At 38.7% G+C, this 23,599-nt stretch overlaps 1 protein-coding gene across 7 annotated transcripts in view; it reads left to right on the forward strand.

Annotated features, from left to right (window-relative positions):
• LTBP1 (latent transforming growth factor beta binding protein 1) overlaps positions 1 to 22,893 on the forward strand; it is a 193,926-nt gene extending 171,033 nt beyond the window's left edge. For 6 of the 7 annotated variants that reach the window (XM_030499515.1, XM_030499516.1, XM_030499518.1 and 3 more), the window contains 6 exons: positions 3,076 to 3,204; positions 4,490 to 4,630; positions 6,944 to 7,114; positions 16,718 to 16,840; positions 20,412 to 20,561; positions 21,859 to 22,893. In XM_030499515.1, coding sequence (XP_030355375.1) covers positions 3,076 to 3,204; positions 4,490 to 4,630; positions 6,944 to 7,114; positions 16,718 to 16,840; positions 20,412 to 20,561; positions 21,859 to 22,028 — 884 coding nt within the window. In that variant the 3' untranslated portion in view covers positions 22,029 to 22,893. The remainder of the gene's footprint in view (positions 1 to 3,075; positions 3,205 to 4,489; positions 4,631 to 6,943; positions 7,115 to 16,717; positions 16,841 to 20,411; positions 20,562 to 21,858) is intronic. The other variant, XM_030499517.1, reaches the window with a different exon arrangement.
• The last annotated feature ends 706 nt before the right edge of the window (positions 22,894 to 23,599 follow it).

A 23,599-nucleotide genomic window follows, 5' to 3' on the forward strand; every position in this document is an offset into this window, starting at 1 on the left:
ACTAGAAATGTGAGCCAGCAATGTAAACTTACTAATTCAAATTTTATTAGGTGATAAAAACAGCTTGTGATATGAAGCATTACTGAAAATCATCTTCTGACAGATTGTTAAGAATGTCAATTATAGTCTTTGTAGTATTCTGGTTTAATTTGTACTAAGTGCTACATACTGTGAGAGTAGGTGCTGACACCACAAACCGCAAATACTCATTTACATATGAAATACAAAACCATATTAAATTTGTAAATAAATGTATGGGGAGTTGGGGGAAAGAAAGAAATTCTGTTAAACATTAGACATACAAGTTAGAATGGATATAAAAACTGAAGAGAAGTTCAACAATTATATTTTCATTACAGACCTTCATGAAATAATTGAACAAAAGACTGCAGAGAAATATGAGTGATAGGAGTTGGTGGGTGTAGGCGGGAGGGAGTTGGCATCACTAAGAAGGAAGAATGAGATTAGTGAGATTCCTTTTCAAGTTTGAGAAGTAGCTACCAATATTCATAATTCGTGAGATTAATTTTCCTTGGCATAAATACACTGTATTTGTGTTAGCTAAAATAAAGTCAACATTTTATCTTTGGATTACTTAGCAGCTACAGGATCTTTAGAAAAGCACGCATGTTATGTATCTGTTCCTGTTGGAATTGCTGTTTTACAAGTCAGGGTCTAAATGTACAAAGTACTCTGTGTTCATATCACATAAAAAGACCTTAATAGAGCCATAGTATCATATGGTTGATAGATAAGCATTTCTCAGAGCTGCTTTTAGCTAAATCACTTAATCTGTCAGACCTAATTCTGAGAGATGGCAAAAACTGGTGGGACTTGAGAGGTTTTGGGTTTTTTTCCTAGCAATTGTTATGTGTCTTTTTGAACTACCTTTCCTCACTGAGTAGGACACTATAAGGTCAGTTTTCCTTTTGAGTTTATGAGTAGACCATGCTTCAGTTCAGTTCTCTGTCCTAGTTATATTTTTTTGTGTTAGCCTCAGCAGGTGTTTCTTTGCGCCTGTAAAGTGCGTGGGACGTGGAAAAGATACTAAAGGTTATAACACACCAATAGCCAGATTCATTCAAACTAATGTGGGCATTTAAATGGGGTAACTCATCTAAGACCTTCACTCTCTGGAGGTGTTGCTTTGTCCACCAACCTGCAATAAAGAACAAAGTGCCATGGGGTGAATCCAGACCCAAGACTGATGGTAGCAGGGAGCAGTGTTGGACAGACTGACAAATTACAGCTAGACAAGTCAGAACACTGTCACAGAACTCATCTTAAAGGACCTAATACTCTCTGAGAGGATTTTTATTCAGGGATTCCTTAAGTGTGCTGTTTATCTTTGCAGATCTAAGATATCTGTATATCTTTGCAATGTAGGTTTAGGACATGCCATGTGTACAGTATGTCCAAATGTGTCTCAGAGAAAATCTGCTTTGTTTTTGTTGTGCTACCTCAGGGTTGATAACATCTCTGGCTGCCATAAATATTGAAGTGAGGAAATAGTTCATCTGGAACAATCTTCCACAAATTCTTGCTATAATAAGACTTTTTCTGTTTTCAGTAAGTTTATTTTGTAATAACCTTAGGAATGGCACAGTGGACAAACAATAAATGGATAAGTACTTTTAGTAATATGATCATTACAGCGTGCTGGGACATCTAGTCTGATTCTCTGTTACACTAACTCTTATGTTCCTTTTGCTTTCGTCCACAAGATTCTGCTTGTAGGAGCAACTCTTTATTTCTCAGTTGGAAATAGTTGTCAGAAGTGAATATAATCAGCTAGCCTTCCCTGACGTTACTCCCAGGCTTTCCCATTCTTCCACAGACATAAATCCATGTTCCACAGGAAAAAGCAGATTGTGTACATGACATTTCTTACTAATCTTTTAATCGTTCTTGTTGCTGAACAGTCAAACTTAAAATATTTAATGTTTGAAGCGACATAGTGGCTGGAAGAGTGGCTATAAAAATAAATAGTTCTATAACACTTTCAGTTCTTCCGGAAAAAGTAAACATTTGAATAATTCACCTTTAAAACTGCTGTACAGCTGGAAATTACAGCTTTGGGCTAAAATCTGTGTTGCTCGAGAGTAGATGGGGAGTAAATCTGTAGGAGACAGTGGATTAAGATAACTGGTATTGAAAGGAGAATCACCTATTGAAATGGAGAATCACTATTGTGCTTTTTATTGCTATTTGTAATACCAGCCTCGCTGTAGCAGACTATTCTAGGTAGGTCTAGCAAATGAAAAGTAGGTTTGGAAAAAGGAAGCGAATGGAATTCCAACAGCAACAAATACATAAATACAAGACTGGGGAACAATGTGTACAACTGTGAAAATCTATATATGAGCTGGCATATATTTTCCATGAAACCTCCTGAAAACATTTAGCCCCATTTGAAAGTCTGATAGCTTCGCTTTGATAGCTGTAACGGGGTCTATAGTAGTTGCAGCCTAATATTTAGCAACAAACACAGTTGGTCCTATGTGGTGGGAAGTATCCACAGAATTTGTGCATATAGCTTTGAAAAATGAAGTCACAAGCAGTGCAGATATGAAGATTCCCTACCCAGCACAGCAGTCACCAAACTGTATGGGAAGAGGAGAGCACTCACAAAGTCCATCCTTAGGCATAATTGCTTAGTTAGTTTTGTAATTAGATTGTGTGATTAAATTAGATCCATGGTGGGAACCCCTTGGCTAAAGCAAATTATACTGGAAAATACAGGCCATATTCTACACCTGATTTGTTTGGAGTGATACCAAAGGAAAGAAAGGGGAGCTGCAGATTCTTCCAGTCTTTGTGTGCCACAGGACTTATTCTGACCAAGGGAAAGGGAAAGTCATGGTCCACCAGTTTTTCCTTTCCTATTCTAGCTACAAGCACACCGTAGCCTTCCACACCGGTTGTTTTTATCCAGTGAATATCTGTGCTCTTGGGGCCTTGTGTTTAAAGCAAAGTTTGCTCAAACAGAGAAGCGTAGAGGCTTTATTCCATCCTGCTTCTCTGCATGGCCTCATAATAATTATGGTAACACAGCCTTTAATGTTTGCTCCCCAGATGCTGATGAATGCCAACTCTTTGGACAAGAAATCTGTAAAAATGGCTTCTGTTTGAATACGCAGCCAGGTTACGAGTGCTACTGCAAACAAGGCACATACTATGACCCTGTTAAGCTCCAGTGCTTTGGTAAGTTTATTTAAAGTGGTCTTGTCACCATAATGGTATGCAGATGGGCAAAACAAGCAGAGCCGTACAGCAGGATTCCCATCAGAACAGCAGTATTCCCAGCAAGGGGAAGAACACTGAGCCTCCAAACTCCTCTAGCAGCTTTTTAAGAGGCATTGGGTCATTTCCCTTCCCTTCTGCTTGGCTGGGCAGCAATTCTGGCTGATATGGCAATGGCATGTAGAGCAGGCTTTGCTTTATTTGCTTCCTTTTTCAGCAAATTGCTCCCAGGAGTTTGCGTCTCCAAAACAGCCCCTTGTGCTCCTCTGAGTGCATAGGCAAGGCAGCACAAAGTGATCACAGGTGACTCTCTTTGTATGCACGCTGCTTCTTCACTCTGCCAAAGTACAATTTAGCCTTCTGTTCATTGTATATGCGGTGAGCAGTGAAATCCTGTATGTTGAAGTTCACCTTTCACTTGGTAAGTTTACTATAATAAATTAAATTAACAGAGTTTGTTTTCTTTTCAAGGACAGGTATTTTCCACAAGGAGTTAATATGCAATGTGAAATTACAGTTCAGGTCATCGATAAGTCCATTTTAGTCTGCACAACCTTGTATTCCTGTGGTTCTGGTATTCAACTGAAAATTACTCATAACCGTGACCCTGGCTTTTGCTTTGTAAGCAGAAAACTATGTATAATGTGCAGAATAGCACAATGGAAGGAAGTAATTTTTGCAACCAGTGTAAGAGAGCCTTTCACTTTCAGATTCTGTGATTGTTATTTACAAAGGGTGGGGTTTTGCTGATTTAATGTAATTTATCTCAAGTAAAATGGCGTGCTCTTACATTTGAGCTAAATTTTTGCTTTTCCTCTCCAAGACGAACTAAGGAATAGAACTACTGTGGCTAGGTAAGGTGATCCTTTCTGATAATCTCATGAAGGATCTCGGAGAATATTCCCACCTCTAATGCCTGCTGGTACTGTCCTAAAGGGATAGGAACATGAGAAGCAGCTGCAGCTGTGCTTGATGCAGGGTATGCCTGGCACTCCAACCCCCCCAGCAAGCCTACTCATCCAGATGCTCCCTAATGCTGGAGGACTAGAGGTCAGCATCCTGCTGATCTGTCCATCCTTCTCCATGGGCACAGGCAGGATTTTGCTGCCAGCAATTGGTATTTGTGGTAATGAACAGAAGGCATGCGGGGAAATCTGCTCCTAATATAGGAAAATAAAAACATGGATTAACACAATGCGACTACTTTGTGCTGGCTCTCCTTGATACATTTCCTTCCATTTTAAAGACACGGATGAATGTCAGGACCCAAACAGCTGTATTGATGGCCAGTGCATTAACACAGAAGGATCTTACAACTGTTTCTGTACACACCCAATGGTTCTGGACTCAACAGAAAAGCGATGCATCAGACCAGCAGATTCAAGTGGTATGATCCATTATACATATTACTGCAGTGAGTACACCTCTGTGAGGTGGTGCTGACATGGCTACAGATCCCAATAAGCTTAGACTGGGTCATGCTTGGATGAGCCTGCTCTTTTGGAGGATTTTCGAAAGCAGTGCTTGGACCATCATCTGTTGATCCAGAAGGCATCCATAGGGCTCCACTTTACCAATGCAGACAGGAGATTACTGGAAGTATTAATGAGATTAGGTTTGGACTGGGGAGTCTTCACCCCTTGATTCACTAGCTTTGTGTCTGCCTCATCCAGCCTTGTAGGTAATGTGGCACAGCCTCTTGCTGTCTTACTAAGACTGAGGTTTGGCTGTGGGCTGGCTCTGGAGATTCAGTTCGGAGTGAGTGACTGCTTCTAACAAAGCAAGGAATAAAAACAGGAGTAAGAGGGTATAGGACGAAATAGCTGAAATTCTATCTGTGCTTTCAACCGATTAATATTAAGGCTACATCAAACTCACGTTTTCAAGCTGCGGGCTGCAGCGTCACTGTTTAAATAAGAGTTTTGCATGTTCTTTTAATTTCAGTAGACACTGATTTCAGAAAAAAATGTTAGATATTATGAGATTCTTAGAAATGTCTCAGAAATCGAGAGCATTATGCAGTCTGCACAGCTTTGTCTATGCCACACATATCTTTAAAAGAAATGTTACAATGGGTTTGATTACTATTGGCACTGTGTAGCCATAAATCCAGACGTCTGGTCCCTGCAACTTGCAATGAATTTTCCTAAGATGCATCTGTGAAAGGAAATGGGAATACAGACTGAATGCCAGCTTTAGTCACTCCAAATTATAAGACTGATACTTTTGAGGAGTAATGTGGTCATCCTCTTGCCTGAAACTGTGAAAGAACCACAGCATTTTTACTGTTCAATCTTCAGTTAAACAAACCAAGAGCAGGGTTGTCCTTTGGGTTCATCTAGGATGTGAAGGGAATGCAAGGGCCCAAAGGGTCTTCTGTCCTGCAATACTGGGGCTGACACAGTAATGATCTTCTCACCCAGCACAAAGCACTCAAGCCTTTATCACACTGGCAATGTCCTCCCTAATGCAGAGAAGCAGGAGGCAGGATGGTTCCTTTGCTGCCAGCAGAATTTGGAGTTGGTTGCAGAGGCCCACTGCTGCTCTTGATGGCTTGCTGTGGCAAGTTCTTTGTAGAAATAGGCATCTAAATGCTGATCACCTTTGCACTTTCAGAACTCACCATTTTACTCTTGAGCTAGGTTTCAATTCTGTACTTACCCATGCATCAGTGCATCATGTGAAAATGCAGTACAGATAATGCACAGACAAAACAGAACCTTGGTTTGTGACAACACTTATTTTTCACTCTATGTTGGAACAAAATCGAAAACTTGCAGATGTCTTTACAAAACAATTGTGCTGAGGTTTTTGCATTCCAAGTGGAAGATTCAGTTTACAGTTCTTCTCCCTCTGATCAGCAGTGATCAGAGATTGCTAGGACTAGGAATTGCTCCTACTGAGATCTTTGTCAGAACTCGTATGCCTCTCAAATAGTCCAGCTTTCACAAAAATACATGTTTTTGTTAATGTTCATAAGAATGTGACAGTAGTTCACAGCAGTATTCTGTCTCTAACAATAGCTGTAAGTGGATGATTAGGGACCAGAATCGCAGATAAACAATACTTCTCCCCAGCACTCTCCCAGCCTCCAGCTATTTTCAGCTCAGGGGATTTCCTGAGCCTGATGTAGTTTGTCTGTTTCGTTACTGGAACTCTCTTCCAAGTATTTGTTCAGTCTCCCATTGAGCCCATGTAAAATTTTTGTTCAGCTCTGCCCTAGTTGTAAAAGTTCTTTCAGATGCCACTGACAGCAATATAAGAAAAGCAAAATAACAACTTTTAAAGATTCACTCCGTTGATGGTGTGTTCCCCACATATTCACCTCTGTCCTAAATTTTTTTTTTGTCAAACTCTCTTAACTTCCGTGGGAGCAGAGCTGAATCAGTGTTAAGTTGTCAGCATTGACTACTGATTTAGGAAGTTTATTTCTTGGGTGTCCAACCCAATGTGCTTTTAAATTGGCCTAATAGTGTCAAATCAGAACCCTTTAAGATTTTTGCAAAGCTGAACACTCAAAGGATGAGCCATCTCAAGCACTTAAATAAGGTCATAACTTCTAAGTTTAAGTTTGTATTCAGCAATGTCTCTAAAGCTAGGTTCTTTTTCTAATCTAAGTTTAGAAAATTCTGTGTTATGTCAGTATCTTTTTTTAAATAACAGCCCTGCAATGATGATCTAATACTGTCTTCTCCACCAGAACAAACTGAAGAAACTGAGGTCTACCAGGATCTTTGCTGGCAGCATCTAAGTGATGATTTTGTTTGTAGTCGACCTCTGGTTGGAAAGCAGACTACATATACTGAGTGCTGTTGCCTATACGGTGAAGCCTGGGGCATGCAGTGCGCACTGTGTCCTATGAAGGAGTCAGGTAAGGAAATGTACATGTCAATTCTTGGAATGAAATCTTAAATACTTACTCAGTTTAATCCCTTGCATTTATACTTGGGCTAATAACATAAGAGAGAAAAAAACCACCTAACCCTTCAAGAACTAATGGAAATTTTTCTCATTAATTAAGGGGAATTTATTACAGTCTACATTTTGAAAATGTAGCTGCTTTTATTTTTTGGCACTTACAGGACCCGTTTCCTTCAAGTGGGACTATCAGTGACTGGCAATTTAGAACCTTGGTGGAAACAGGAGGGTATTTTAAGGATAGTAGTGTTCCTTAACATGCCTGACAAAAGCCATCTATGAAAATAGGCACAGTTCATGTGCACACACACGCCTGATACTCAACAGGTTACATAACCGTATTGGATTTTTGTTGCTAGTGTTATAGTGGAGCCATACTAACTTCTCCGCCCCATATAAACTCCTCCAAGGCCTAGTTTGGATGTAGCTTTCTTACTACAAATGTCCCTTTCAGTAGTATGGTTTTCCATGTAGGAATATTGTGCTACACTAGTAAAGCATTTTATTCATATCATACCTGGTTTTTTACTTGGCCCTGTGTTACTCTAACTGTAACATTAGGGCTAAAGTAGTACATGTTTTACTTGCAGCAAGTTAAAACTACAGAGAAGCTCAGTGAAGCACTAACATGATTGTTTGTGTCTACCTGAGTTTTATGTTTTTATAATTTACTTGCAAGGTCCCTGAACCTGTTCTTATATATCTTTACTTGTTTGAGTTTGCTTTGGAAGTGCAGCAACTGAAAAAAGTGCCTGATTTTGATGATGTTGGCTGGAGTAACTGCTGGCTGATGCTTACCCCAGAAGGAGACTGAAGAAGAAAAATAGGCATGACAGCAGCTTGATTTATAAGATATGGAAATCTCTGAAATGTCTTTGTCAGAACAAATCTTACAGGAGGACATTCCCAGGCAGTGAATTACTACATCTGCTAGAAAAACAACTGCAGTGGAATGAAATGTAATAGTAAAAAAAAAGATATGGGGCAATAGCTAATAGCAAGAATTGTTGCTATGACCTGGACCTCCTCAGGTGGAAAGATAGAGAGAATGAAGGAAAGCTGTTCCTGGTGGAGACTTAAGGCAGGCTTGAGACTTGCTTCTGAAGATTTCTAGCTAGTTACATTTAAAGCAGGATAAATCTGAAAAGGAACAGAGAAGGACTACCAAGATGGTCAGGGAATGGAGAACCTGTCTGACAAGAGAAGCCAAGCCTATATGCAGAACAAAAGCTGCAAATGGTTGGACTCTTCTACAGCAGAGTCATGAAGGATTCCCACAAGCTTTTAAATTAAACAACAGTGCTGATGTGAGGAAAAAACTGGAACAAGTTCAGTCTGAACATATGTAGGCTTGAAATTAGATGGATTTTGATCATTAGGACCACAGGATTTCAGAGCAGCAATCCTGTGACAGCAGTGGGGTACAGATCCCAACTAGCTCTCTGAAGAAACTTAAGAAATTCATTTTAAAAATTACATGAACGTTCCTGATGGATAACATGCTAAACATCACTTGGATGACCCTCATTTAAAGCTGAAGAGCATTATGTTGGATCCTAAAATCCTTCTCCCTCCAGATATAAGATAATTTTCATCTGAAGTTAATATGCATTGTAAAGTATCTGCTTTAATTGAAACTACAAGGCATACTTTGATCCCAAATATTTTAAATCATCCTTATAGATTGGAACATAGATATTAAAAAAGACCCAAAAGCACATTGAATCTTTATGATGTCAGAACAAACATACAAGCTTACATTTCTTAGTGGAGGTGGTACATGCTCATTTGTCCTCACACACAAATGCACGCACCCACACAGAAACCTGGAAGACTTTCTCTGGTTTCAGAAACATTTACCAAGAAAAATTTAAAGCTGATTGAACTGCATAAATGATTCATTTGACATGTCTTCAGTTTGTAGTACTTAAAGTGATATCATTGGCTTGAGAGAGTGCTTTCACACCTCTGGGCCAGGAGGTCACAGGTTCAAGTCCTGGCTGGGGAACCAGGAATTTCTCCATTTTTAAATACTTGTGTATTGTGTTGGCCAGATTAACTACTGAAAGTGCTTGCTTATTTTCCAAGTTAGGGGCATTCTGAAGATTTGTAACACATCTTAAAGAAGACCTAGGGATGTGAAAAGCATTATCACCGGAAGACTTTCACCATTAAATGGGTTGGATCACAGAACAGGTCACTTGTTGATCTGTGGTTTCCTTTTGCCTTTTTTATGCTCCCCTTGTATTTGAGGATCTAAATGCTACACTTGGAAAGAAGGAAATACAGGCCTGCCACCATAAGTGATACATTTGCAAGTTCCTTCTAAAACAAATTCATGCTTTATTAAAAGAACCTCTAACTTTTGTGTCCCAGCTTGTCTTCAGAGCAGTTCCATTTTTCATTACAAGATTTAAAATCTCTGTTTAAGTAGCATCCAACATAAAATCAGTGGGAAGATAGAGAACTTCTGTAAAAACTGATCCATATAAATGAAAAAGAAATCTGGCCTTTCATCAGCATGAAAACAATTTAGGTAATTGATAAGATCTCTAAAAACTACTGATGAGTGCTTGATCAAACAAACCCCACTAAAGATGACACTAAACAGTCAGAGCCTGAGACAAAAATAAGTAGCACCTGTTGAAGTATTGCAACTGAACATCATCTTAACAACAGTAAGACTCATAAGTATTTTGATGACAGTATCAGGGAGCAAACTCAAAATACTAGTATCAAAGTACTGGTCAAAATAGTGCAAACATGAACTGTAGTGATATGATTGAGTACATCTTACTTGTATGAAGAATTTGTGGGGCAGGCCTTGTCGTTAAACAAAGGAAGCAAAGACAGATTGTGTTCAACTATGTTGTTTCTAACGTGATCTTATCATAACATCATATTACAGATAAAGGTTTTCAAAGATTGCATCCAACACCAAAATGTTAACTACTGAAATGTATTCTCTCTGGGCTCATTGTGGTCTTAGGCTGTCCTTGCCCAAAGAACATTCAGTAATTAACCTAATGAAACCACTGTGGTGTTTGAGATTTGTAATTTGCAGTCTGTAATAATTGAACAGTTGAGGAAAATTAGAAAATTGGGTACACTTCTTTTAGATAACAAAAGCAAAACATTCTTTCTGCATTGCACCCATCCTCCCCCCCAAAAAAAACCCAACACAAAAACAAACAAACAAAAAAATCTAAAACCAAAACAAACAAAAAACCCAAAACAAAAACACCCAACCTGTTGGGTGACCTGCCTTCAGAAGTTCTGCCTCCTTGGACAATTTAGTGTTGGTGCCCCAAGACCAAATTGTCTCTATCCAGAGGCCATCCTCTAGTACCTGGCAGCAGGACAGGCAATGATGGGTTTAGCAGCTGGGTCAAAATATCCATGGTAGAAAATAGAGAACTGGCCAAGATTGAAAAAATCTGGAATCTAAAATAAGGCCGTATACACCTCATGTTAACCTGGACATCCAGCACCTGAATTATAAACCTACTAAGCTTCCAGAAGCTCCTGTAACCCTTTTATGGGACTGGAGTGGATTTTAGGCAAGGTATATTATTACAGGGCACAGGAAATTTGAAGGGAGGAGATAGAAGTAACAGCTAGAAAATGTTGAGTAAGGTGGTGTGCCAGAGTCAGTGTGTAATTTAGGGAGACTGTCTATTTTTGTATTTGTAGAATGATCTTCTTGGAGTTTGTTATTTCAGTGCAGTCCCACCTTGGCTTCAGTAGCACGTGAGGATGCTAGGAAGGTAGAATTATGTGCCCCTGAACCAAAGATGTGCCAGTCTGTTAAGGAGGGTGCTTTCTCCCTCTTGCAGCTGTCTGCCTGAAGAAGTTCTAATATAGAAAAAGGGGGTAAGGAAAAGCTGGGACTCTGAAGTTTTAACAGATGTTATAAAACTATTCATTGGGAGAGGGCAGAGTGTGTGTTACATTACTACAACTAAGAACTTGGTGGTGGTCTGACTACTAAGATAACATCAAGAACACATTCTTAGGCAGCTATAAAGGATGCCAGCATTCAGTTTATCAGCCTGCTTATTTGTATAACCTTATACACACCTTTTTTACTGCAAGTTTTAAATTCTAGTGTTTTGTGAGGTTTTATGGAACCACTTTGTGTTTAGAAGATCTGCAGAAAGGAAGATGGTAGAGCTCCAGTCAGTAGGTGTTACAGAAGTTCTGTGGGGTAGACAACACATAAAGAACTGCTGAAGACTTATGTTGTACTTGATGTTTCTCTTTATCTCCACCTTAGCATTTGCAAAGCCCAGACTAGGACAACACTGAGGGTAGTGGGTAACATGAATCTTCTGGAGTGTTGTATAATGTAGGGTTTCTCTTGGCCAGTTTCACATGGGTGTTTTTTATACAGAAACCCACATCTTTGCTGGTCCTACCAGTTTCCCCTTCCCTCAAGGAAGAGAAATAGGCACCCCCACATGTAGTTGTTGAATTCTACCCCTTCTGGCAGAACAGATTGACTGTGTTTTTGTTGCAAGGAACTCTGTATCCTTTGTAAACGTGAATTAGTTCTGGTCTGAGCTTCCATATTATGAGAGCCTTCAAGTTCTGACTAACGTTAGTCATGGAGATCTGGAAGTACAGGGAAAACCAATGTGTGTGAGGGATGAGTTTCCATCTGTCTTCTTTTGACATGGTAAAAATCAGCAGGGGGACACTGGATTCCTTTCTGGAGACCACTTCCTTGCATTTAGGATGGCATTGTGCCTCTTTCCTTTCTGGTAAAGACTCTGGACAAATGGATTATCTCTTGAGCTCAAAATACTACAGTGATTGGGCCTTGAATATTCAAATTCTTATGCTCAGTTGTGCAGATTTTTGGCTGCTTTCATTTCTGTTGATGAAGATTTAAAGTGCTTTTTATGAAGTTCAGAAGAGACATGCAGAATAGCCTGGGAATGGTTTTCCTCATGGAACCTCGCATTCCATGTATACTCACAGTATAATGGGAGTCAGCAAGGAGTCAGAAAGTCATTTGCAAAGTTGTGGCAGAAACAACCTGGCTCTTCCTACGGCTTTTAACTGTCTACCTTGAGTAGTAGAAGATTGTTTTAGGAAATTTGAGCAGTATTAGTTGAGGAACAAAAGGTGAATACCAAAAGGTTTTGAAAGAATCAGGCTGGTAATTACATTTCCTCACAGATTTCATTTAGAGTATCTGCATGTGAGAATATGAATATCCTTCTTAACTCATGAAAAAAATCTTTTAAGACTGGTACCCTTACTTTTTTCTTTAGCACTAAGAGTTGTAGAACATATGTGAATGCTGTCCATGACAAACCTCAGCATCTGTTCTTGGAAGATGTCAGTAAAACTACCTTAATTGTCAAATAGCACACAATCTAAATGTAAAGCAGAAATATCTTCAGCTTTGGTTCACAGATGATGTAATCTCCCAAGAGAGCAAAAATGTAACCAATTCAGACTGATGTCCAGAACCTCTGGTTGGGAAGGGCCATATATTACATGTAATAAATGCTTTCTTGGCTTTGTCCCTCTCTCCAGTGATTTCTTCCATGGTGAAACTATTGAGTTCTTAAATAATTTGAAGGAACTGCCTTGGTGTTGATAGCTTTGGCTCCTTTTTTGTGTGTGATGGTGACAATTCTGAGGAGCTGGAACAGAAATAAAGCTTGCTTTACGGGCAGGAGCTAGGATTGGCTTTGGTGCAGCTGTTTCAAGGTTATGTCAGGAAAAGCTTTTTTATATAATAGTTTGCTTTAAATATATGAAATAAGGAATAATTTTTCTGACTAGAGAATTTAGGATTTTTAGGCCTCTGGGTACAAACAAGGCTCACACAGGCTTGTGCAGTTATAACAACTGTATATGCAAATTAGATGCACATTTGCACAGCTGCACTTAGGCTAACAAGCACCTATAAGCCAGTCAGTCCATCCAACTTATGTTGTGTTGTCTCTGTCATTCTAGTTTTCATCACCAATTATGGCTAACATCTGTGCTAGTATGCATGTGCTGTAATCCCCCAGCATGCTTGTTTTATATGCAAACATATGACTTTAAAAATGTCCTTTACATTTTTGAAAGCCTACATCTGCTTCCTTTTATAATGGCTATCCTATGTTATACAACAAGCTGTCTCAATACTTCATTTGCAAGTTATGAGGAAAAACGTAGAAACTCGTGAAGCAATGTAGACTAAATTGTATTAAAAACACAAGTCTTTTTTGCCTCTTGAACTGCAGTTGTATTGTCCCTGATCACAGCCAGGAGAGAGCAAGCAGAGAAAATAAATCCATATAGGTAAAGGTTTTATCATTGATTATGAGTTACAGAATTTACTTTTTTTTTTTTTAACTTTACATGAAAGATTCTTTTGAAAGTGAGCATTAATTTCTGTGAGATCTAAAATGTTTTTGTCATTCAGGGGTAGTTACACATTTTCCCTCGCTCTCTGCCCCCTTACTGCCTTCTTGATTTAAGTCTCCTGCTGCCATCTCCCTAGGGCAAGATCATGCTGCTTTCTCATTTGTGTATTTGCTGCAACTTTTTGTGCACCCATCATGCTTTTACCCACAAATCTTATGGCACTCTGTTCATTTAGTTCCCTTCCCTGGAAAACTGTGACCAGCATTCAGCACAGTGACCTGAAATGTACTATTTTTAATTTAAACTGTAGGAATAGCATAGTAAGGGGAAAAGTTTAAAACAACAGAAATTGGACATATGCATCCATCTTGCCATAACTTGCTCTATCCTCCAAAGGGGGACTTTGATGGGTTCATTTTTCTCAGACATCCAAGCCTATAGTTTACCTTATTTCAAAATGCCAGTTCTCATGATCTTTTCAGAATGTGCCCCCCCTGTTATTGGTCCTGAATTTCTATTGGTTTCTTAGGTGAGTTACTGTTGCTCTCCTTAGGTTTATCGCCTGAGCACCTAGTAATTGAATCAACACATTACAAAAGAGATAAAGTCTCTTCTACTTGGATAACTAAAGAGAATGTGCAGTATTAAGAGGCTATTACAGTTAATTCCAAATCATCATAGTATATGTAGCAAAACAATGATATAAATTATATATAAGGAGGACTTTAGAGTGACTTAAGACTATTTAAATGTTCTGTCAGGTTTTGTATAAAAGCTCTGTATACAATTAATGTATAAATTATTAAAATATTTGTGTATTAACAAATGGTTAATTAAGCATAATAGATTTCAGTGGGTTAATAGATTATTACAGTTGTATGTACAGCCTCATACAAGACGTTGATATAGTTACAATCTCTTGTAACAAATACCAAGTTTACAATATTCCCTAACACAGCTCTTCATCATTTTGTAACCACTAATTTACTTATAATGAGACCTAAAAATGCAGACATACAGAACTTGACTGGCAAAGGACCAGTGTGGCAGGAAACAAGTTTCTATTGTCAACATTTCTTTATTCTTCTTTAGATAATAAACAACTTTGTGTTGGCAAACGTGCAGTACAAAATAGTCTTGCACAATCTTCAAACAACCCAACTCTCGTGTACACCAGAGCTCTATGGCTTTTCAAATGTTCTGACTGCTGCCTACAGAAGAAAAACATTGTTTCTACTACCAGTACCACTAAGTGCTAAATTTGCACCATGTAATCTGACAAACCAATGTCCAGGTTCTGGCCAATCCTTCCCATTAGATCATTGATGTGGAAGAAGCAGTGTTCTGTCAGACCTGCTTGACTTGTCCCCTTGCCGTTCACTGGCTGGTTTTGTGTGGTGGTTTCTTCCTCACAGGCCAGATGAGTTAGTATCTTGTGGTAAAGCATAGATTTCCTCTGCCAAGAACATTGGTGTGCATCTGTAAGAAAGTGCTTTTACACTTCTGCACAGCTTTTCTCTGTGTACATATCAAGGAAGGAGTCAGTCAGAGATGATAACCTGCTCTCCCCATACATGGATGTTATCTGGAGTTAGATGTGGGGAAGGAAGAATAGGGTGTTTCAGTTCTTATGTCAGCTCTTAAAGCTATGTTCGTTATTGTACTGTCGCAGTGGGAAGCTGTGCATTAAGGGATGTAGCTAACATTTGCTATATTCTCTTTATTTTCTCATGCTGGCTTTGTTTCATGTACAAAATGAAACAAATGTCTTTCTTGAGCAGTGTATTTTTTCATCTGGGAGAGGAGAGGGGTTTTGAATGTAGTGATTACTTTATATGTATTCTGGAGGATTATGGAAATCACCTTGCACTTGAAGCAGGTGAGATTTGCAATGATTTGCAAGTTCTCTAGGGAGTACATTCTGCAGTCGGACTGGCACCCATGACAGTTCTGGATGTGCACAGAGCAGCTTTGCCTGTACTGTACAGTCTTATGCTCTCAAAGAGCCAAGTTGTTGACCACAGAAATTAAACAGACTTTTTGAACACTTTGTTTTCAGTACAAAATAAAATCATTCCAGGTGGAGGAGATCCTACCTGTGAAAACAAAATTACAACGCTCGGCAGCAAGTGGGGCTGTGCTTTGCACTGTCTAGAGACAGTCTGGATTTATCCAACTATTTGCTGTCTGGGACAGTTCTACACAGCATGAGGTTTCTGGCTCTGTAACCATCTGCAATTCTTGGATTTTGTATCTGCTTAGGGCTTTTTTTCCTCTCTCTCTTTTGGTGGTTTTCTTTCCCGTCCTTATTCTGCCTGATTCTCAGAACAGCAGGCAATCTTCACAGAAACAGATGCTAAATAGTCTGTAGCAACAGCAAAGGAGCACCTGGATTGTTGTATTTTAACAACATTTCTATTTTCAAATAAATTGTTTTGTATATATTTTAGTAAATGCTAATGGAAACAGAGGTGACACAATAAATCAAATAAAAGAATCAAACTCAGCATCAGCATTTCAAACATGGACTTTGGCACCTAAAATGAAGAGTTGCTTTGGTCTGCTTCAACTTCTGTAGTCTAGCTATCGGAGAAAGGCAGAAAATCAGAGTATAACTCTTTCTCTTTTGCATTTCCCCTTGCCCTTCAAGGTCTGCAGCCAGGAGACTTTGAACAGCACTCATACTTAAGCCTGTGGTTTGAAGATACAGTTTGCAGATGAGTGTGAGCTATTTCAGGAAGATTTTTCATTCTGTGATTTTTGCAGGTTGGCTTAAAGTGCCAGAAGTATGGCCCCACCTGCTCCACTTTGCTTTCTTTGGGGTGGCCTTTGTTCACCAGAATGAGTGTAAGCATGAACAGCAGGCTACACAGCATCCCTTTGCTCTCGCTTCCCAAATTGCAGGCCAGAAGAACCTGAACCATAACTTTTTGTACAGTTATTGACTCAAATCTATCCCTGGTGTTATCCCTATTATGACTTAACAGTCTGTATTTGGCTCATTAACATTTAAATGACATTCTTCTTGAAGAGAGAATGCGTTGTGGAAATTGCAATTTATGGTGTTTCTAGGAAGATAAGTTTATTTCCAGCAAATGTGAACCACAGCTCACTGGGACTAATGTAATGCAGCCTGTGTTACAAGTGTGATTAATTTTATATCCTATTTTCTTTCCTCCCTCAGAGGATTATGCCCAGCTGTGCAACATTCCTGTTCCAGGATCTCGACGGCCATATGGACAAGATGCATTGGTTGACTTTGAGGAGCACTACACTCCAGAAACTAATCCATACTTTGTGGAAGACCGTAAGCAAGTTTCTCTGTTATGTAAAATACTTCAAATGAGGGTTGTAACTTGGATTAGTGCCCTGTAGCTGACTTCATTCTTCTGTTTGCCTCTGAGTAATGTGGCCTATTTATGTTTTAGTTATTCCTATGACACTAGCTTTCAGTCAGGTGTTCTGGTTCAAGAGCCAGTGTTGTATAAGAGTCCAGTTGGGCTCAGGCTACAATATTAATTTTTAATATAGTGAAATAGTTTGCGCCAAGTGTACTAAATTTGTATTTACCAACAGATTTACAGCTAAGGGTCAAAAAGATCGCCAGTTTTCCTTCTCACAAATTAATTTTCCTTTGGAGCATAGGGCAGATTTTTTTGGAGTGCATTTAGTTTAAAAGGGGGGGGGGAAAAATCCCTTCAGGCCAGCTTTCCATGATTTTCCAGCAGAATTTATATGGGGGAAATGGCGACCAAGCAAGTCATTCTTGCTTAACAGAGAAGATGCAGAGCACAGTATGATCAGAGAGTATTCATGCATGTAGCCTTCAGGCTAGATGGAATGGCCCGCCTAGCAGGATGTGAGGGATTGTGTACAGCATCTCAGGTTGTACTTGAGGAGGAGTATGAGGGTTCTTTATGGGTCTGGCCGAGCTCACTGTGAAGACCTGTGGGAGAGGAATGCTCACAGATCTCAGCATCTTCCTCAAGATCAGCCATCCTGTACAGGTCCAGTATATTTCATCACACTTTTAGACAAGAAAAGCGGAAGTATCAGAAGGGACTGGTAACTTCCTGTGCTTTATACATACAGCCCACAAGTTCCTCTTTCCCAAAGTGCTTCTCCTGTACCAGGACTTATTTTTAAAATAACAGTAATAGGTGAGAATGGGGCAGGAGGATTACAGCACACTATTAGAAGGGTGATGCACATTTCTTGTGCACATTGCACTTCATACATTTATACAGAACTACACAAATCAGGTTAATGAGGTCATTTCTCTTTAGCATCTAAATAACCTTCTAGCTCTATGCAGAATTGTAAAATGTCTTATTTCTTTATATCCAGATGATTTTACTTAAACAGTACTGATTGTTAATGCTTAATTGAAATGTCACACAGATGGAAACTACCAAACACAACAAAAAGCCCAGAAAGATGGCCGAGTAGCCAATGTGATAGATAAAATACTGAATGGGGAAGAAGCATTTTGCAAGTTATAAGCCATGGTGAATAAATACAATAAAATTGTGGACAATTTTGAATTCACAGCTGAGTCCACTGTCTTAGGCACAGAGGCTTAAGAGATCATGTCTCTTGCTCCCATCCTATCACTGAATCAGATACAGTGGCAACCAAATACATAAGAAACCACTGAACACACTCTGTCCTGATCAGAGCTGTATTCCTTGACAGACACAGTTGCCACATGTTTAAGGCATCAAAAACATCAAGGTCACAATCCTGCTGTGGTCTGTATGAGGAATGCAAAAATACCTCCCATCCTGTGGCAGGGCCATGTACTTTATGTAATGTGCGCAATCAGCTTCCACAGAAACAATATACATATTAGAATTACAACCCAGGTCCCATCCAGCTGGGTTGAAGTAAAATATTTTGTGTAGTTGAATTTGCTGTGAGAGATAAATATTTTGGGTTTGGCTAGTTAAAATTACAACATGCTGTATTTATAAGGGGAATAGAAAAAAAGTATGTCTATATGTGTGTACATACGTATGTACATGCATATATATGTAGATATATAATGCCTTTGGTTTATTTAAAAAAAATAGCTATCTTGCAGGGGAGCGTATTTCCCTTTCTTGGCACTGGTTGTTTTCTAAAGTAGCAAAGGTCTTCACTTTAAAAGACTCTCATAAGCCCTCTGACAAGCTCTATTAGGGGACTTGAGAATATAATGAAACTTGGTCAAGTTTCTTACTACATTGTTACCGTACATCACAACAGCTAGTTCAGTATCCTCAGTATACTGCACTGAGATGTGATTTACTAGGTTTGTTGAAAAGATTGTAATATTTCCTATTTAATGTACACTTGTATATGTCCTATGTGTTCTATATGTTTTTGAGATGTGGCATATGTCAGCAAGTATCTGTTACACTGTGCTCAGCGTCTCCAGAATTTATTCAGTGTTAAGACTGACCACCATGATCCTTACTAAAAATTCCACTCTGCTAGAGAAAATCCAGGATAGAACCAATGTACGTAGTCAAAGAGAGGGGGAGTGGAAATGGCACTACAGAAGTTAAACGGAGGATGGTACAGAAAGGGCAGAGTAGGAAAGGCAAAGCAGGGCAAGAGAAAAAGGGTGCCTCAAGAACCAAGACAGGATGGAGTAAATATAGAAAGACAGGAGAACAAGCACAAGGAAAGAGAGAAATTCATATTCCTAGGTAGATTTGCAAATCTTCATATCACAGCTGTTACAACAATCTAAATCAGTAAATGGGTTTTAGATAAACCAATGGTTTGTTTGTGGAATTAGTGTATTAATTATATGTTATGGGGCAGATGGGGAGGTGTATACTACTCTATTCCACTCCAGCTCCAATTTCACCTCCATTTCTATGCTATATATTCATTATGCTGGTAAACCTACGACTCCCTGACATTCTCAACTTTTCCCTCAAAAATCTTTTTGATGTGATGGGCTGCCATCTGCAGTCCTGTAATATCACTGCTTCATGAATAGAAAGCTAGTGCAAAAATATTGTGCAGGACTAACAGGAGCAATTCAGTCCTAGAGAGAATCTCTAAGCATGTAAAAAGTCGAATAACTTTTTACATATATATCCTTCCTTATGCATAAAAGCATAACTGTCAAAAAAGCCCTGTGACAGGAAGCACAAAAGGCATTGTACAAACCACTCAATACAAAGACAACTCTTTAGCTTTGACTACTCACCACCTAGAATTATGGCAAGGAGCAATTGGTAGATTATAGGTATTTATACTGGCACCAGTCACGGAAGTACAAGCCAAAGGGTTGTTAACCAAAACCACAACAGGAAAGCAGTCACTGATTTCTTCTTACTTTCCTTAAGGCAGTTGAGATTGACTTTTTTTTTTTTTTTAAATGTTTTCTTCTAGAGAAATAAGAAAGCAGCTCTCCCCCCTACCCACACCTTATTTTTCTAGTATGTTGTTTTAAGGAACTTCTACCCCAAACTTCACTACCACTTCTTACCTTTGTTTCCATAAAGGTTGATACACATAACAATTCAAAGAAAAAGTGCTATTTAGTAAACACTCATTTATCCTATTAAAAAAATGCACTCTCAAATTATGCAGTTTACCAAAAAAAAAAAAAAAAAACCAAAAACAAACCCACAGACTTTTAACTCAAAAATTTAGAGTTCACAAAGTTATTCAGTTTTCATCTTGAAACATATCACAGTACTTTTCTAGTGCATTTAAAACTCCAGATGGTGCAGATCTGCTAAAGCTGACCTATTTTCTGCAAAGTCAAGTCGCATTCCAGTAAACTTCTGAGAGAATTTCAGACTCCCACTATATATTTGGGTATACTGCTTCAACAGCTCTGTAACTTACTTGTTTGCAATGCTTTCTCCACCCAGGTTTTCTGAACAGCTTTGAGGAGTTACAAGCAGAGGAATGTGGTATTCTGAATGGATGTGAAAATGGCCGATGTGTAAGAGTCCAGGAAGGCTACACCTGTGACTGCTTTGACGGTTATCACCTGGACATGGCCAAGATGACTTGTGTTGGTGAGGACAGCATATTACTTTATCTTCTTCTGTTTGTCTGTCAGTTTACTCAGTCACTTGACCTAAGAAGGGGCTGGAACAAAGGGGTTAACAGATTATCACCTGAACTGTATTACAGATGCCAACTTTGTTGGATTTACTGCAAAGGCCAGTGAATATTATTACAGAAATAACTATGTTTGTGTTCCTCAGTTCATCTTGGTCATTACAGCTAAGAGCCTCGGTCATTCAGTTAAGAGCCTAGAAATGAGCAGACACATTTGTGTAATGAAACTTAAACTAATATTGATAATTTAACACTAATATACAGGACAAATGTTTTTTAAAGGCTTTAGTGAGCTAAGAGAATGGAACTGGATCCAGAGTAGAAGAGTAATTTCAGGAGCAGTATTTAGCGTGGTTGAATCGCCTAAATATGCAGATAACCACTTGGTGGGGTTTGGCCCCTGATTCTCCCTGATTTCAACAATCAACAGACTCAGCTATTCCTCTCACTCTCAAACTAGTATATCTGCACAACTACTAACCAGGACATCTAATGACTATGTCTTCAATTAAAACAACAAAGCATGGGAATGGCACGCGTCAGTGAGAAGATGAAGCAAACAACACCCCTCAGTGTACAAGCGTATTAGAGACTGTGTGTGGGTATTTCAATTTAAGCTCTGTGCTAATTTTCTTAGCATTATGCTTCGTAACCCACAGCTGAGGTCTCCCAGCTGTATCATGTTAAGCTGCCTGCATGCCTTCTAATCTTTAGGACTTCATGGCGAGCTGGCCTCCTTAGTGACAAAAGATGTAGCTCCTGTGTATTTCAAGCCAATGCTGCACAATATTGAGTGCAGGTAGTTTGCTGTTCACTGTTACTCAGTTGACAACACCAACAGTTCCTAAAGTATTTAATTTTTAAAAAATATAGATGCTATACTAAGAACTTGGAGCTCCTTTCTTATAAGCCACTTTTCAGTCATCAGCTGAAAACCTGAGGTTTTAATATTTAATATTTTATAACATAAGGTTATTAAATTTTTGGTCTGCAGCTCAGGCTAACTTTGAATTTGGTAATTTAACAGTTTAAGGCCATTTAATACACTATTCATTTCCTATGAGAACTTCCACCTCTTCCCAACTCATCTGTACAGCCTGTGACCCAGCCTACTTCCACCTGATCTGAAATTAAGAAAAAGTTCTGAGTGTATTCATACAGCTTGTTCTACTCCTGACAATGCTGGAAATAAATGAGTTTTACCTACACACCAGACTTAAGTACTTGTCTTTTGATGTCCCCTTTTTGCAGATGTGAATGAGTGCAATGAGCTGAACAACAGGATGTCTCTCTGCAAGAATGCCAAATGCATTAACACAGAAGGTTCGTACAAGTGCTTGTGTCTCCCAGGGTACGTACCTTCAGACAAGCCAAACTACTGCACACCACTGAACTCAGAACTGGACAGTGAACTGGAGTAGAGGAAAATATCCATATCCTAAGCCCATACTCTGCACTGTATAAAGAAAAGGAAGAAAAGTATTTAAATTGAGAAGAGAAAGCACCGGTGTAGCAAATGTAAGGGGAGAAAAGCATTAAAATGTGTCAAAGGTGAGACATGATGGGCTGATCGTATGTCAGCTTCACTGAAGTGACAGACCAAATGGACACATTGCTCTGTATGAAAGGAACAATCAAGTATATAGTGTGTTCATAAGAAAAAAAAAAAATCTTTGAAAATAAGCAAAAACAGTGCTGTTATTTTAAACAGAAGAGCTTTGGTTTTTTGGTTTGTTTTGTTGTTTTGTTTTACTATTGCTTGATTAATTTGGCATTTAAATAGTGATGGAGATATATTACTATGTCATTTTTTGATTGTTCAGTTCCTCGCCTACTGTTTCTTTTCAGACCTTTTTTATGATCAGTACAAATTCTATGATACAGATATTCTTAGGCCATTTTATAAGAACTGTTACACAGGGTAATGCTCCTCCTTCTCTGGAACATTGGTCAGTGACTTCTTTTTCATTTGCTAGCTGTCTGCCCTGTGGAGCAGGCACTATTTGGTTTCAAATGTTTATATACCTTGGCGAAAAGTCCTTATATTCATTTTGTATTCTGTATGGTTGTTACTGCACTTAAAGTCTTTAGAACCTTTCTTGCCAAGTTCAAAGCTGCTAGTGGACAACATTGGATTCCTTTTGTACATTAAAACAAAAGATTTTAGCTCACATCTGTATTGTAATGTGTAAATTGAACACAAGAGAGATCTTGTATGATTACCCTAACATATTAAAGCTGTATATTAAAACTCAATAAAATCACCTTTTTTTAGAAAAAAAGCTATTTACTAATTGTAGGCATTTTTTTGATTGTGTTTATGTTACAAGAATCAACCCCTCAGGTGTTTACAGTACTAGAATTAATTTACATTACAATATGGGGAGCTGTCTGCCTGGTTTTTCCTTCTCATGCTGTTTTAATAAGACCAGAATCTGACTCAGTTAATGCCTGAAGTTGGGCTTCCAGACAGAAGATTTCAAACACAGACCTACAGAAACTGTTTGACTTGGAAGCTGATTCCCATGGAATTCTTCTTCTTTCCTGTTTTAGGCATGTTTCCCACTAAATCTGCAAATAAGGCTCTTCAGAATCATGGCCTGGTTTTCAGAAACTACTGAAGAGAAGGGGAGAATTTCCTTTCTTGATGAACTGTACCATCAGCTCTATTTTTCAGTGGAAGGAGAGAAAGAGATTAGGAGACTGACAGATGTTTCCCTTTGTCCTTCTCCAGAGTGAAAGAATTTGCTTTGGAAATCCCAAAACAGGTCCTTTTGATATTTTCCAAGTGAAACATTTTTGCTGTGTCTTTTAGACCTGCCCTGCATTAAAAGGAAAAGGATAACATGAGACTTTAAAAAGTGAGTCAAATTGGGTCCAACTGTCCAAAAATGAGATTTTTTATTTCTTGTTTCACCAGGAAAAAAAAAAAAAATACTTGCCTTGAATTTGAATAAAATTTCTTTTCCAATATTTAGGTCAAACCAAAATA

This window comes from Strigops habroptila, chromosome 10, assembly GCF_004027225.2.
Source record: "Strigops habroptila isolate Jane chromosome 10, bStrHab1.2.pri, whole genome shotgun sequence".
Lineage (NCBI taxonomy): Eukaryota > Metazoa > Chordata > Aves > Psittaciformes > Psittacidae > Strigops > Strigops habroptila.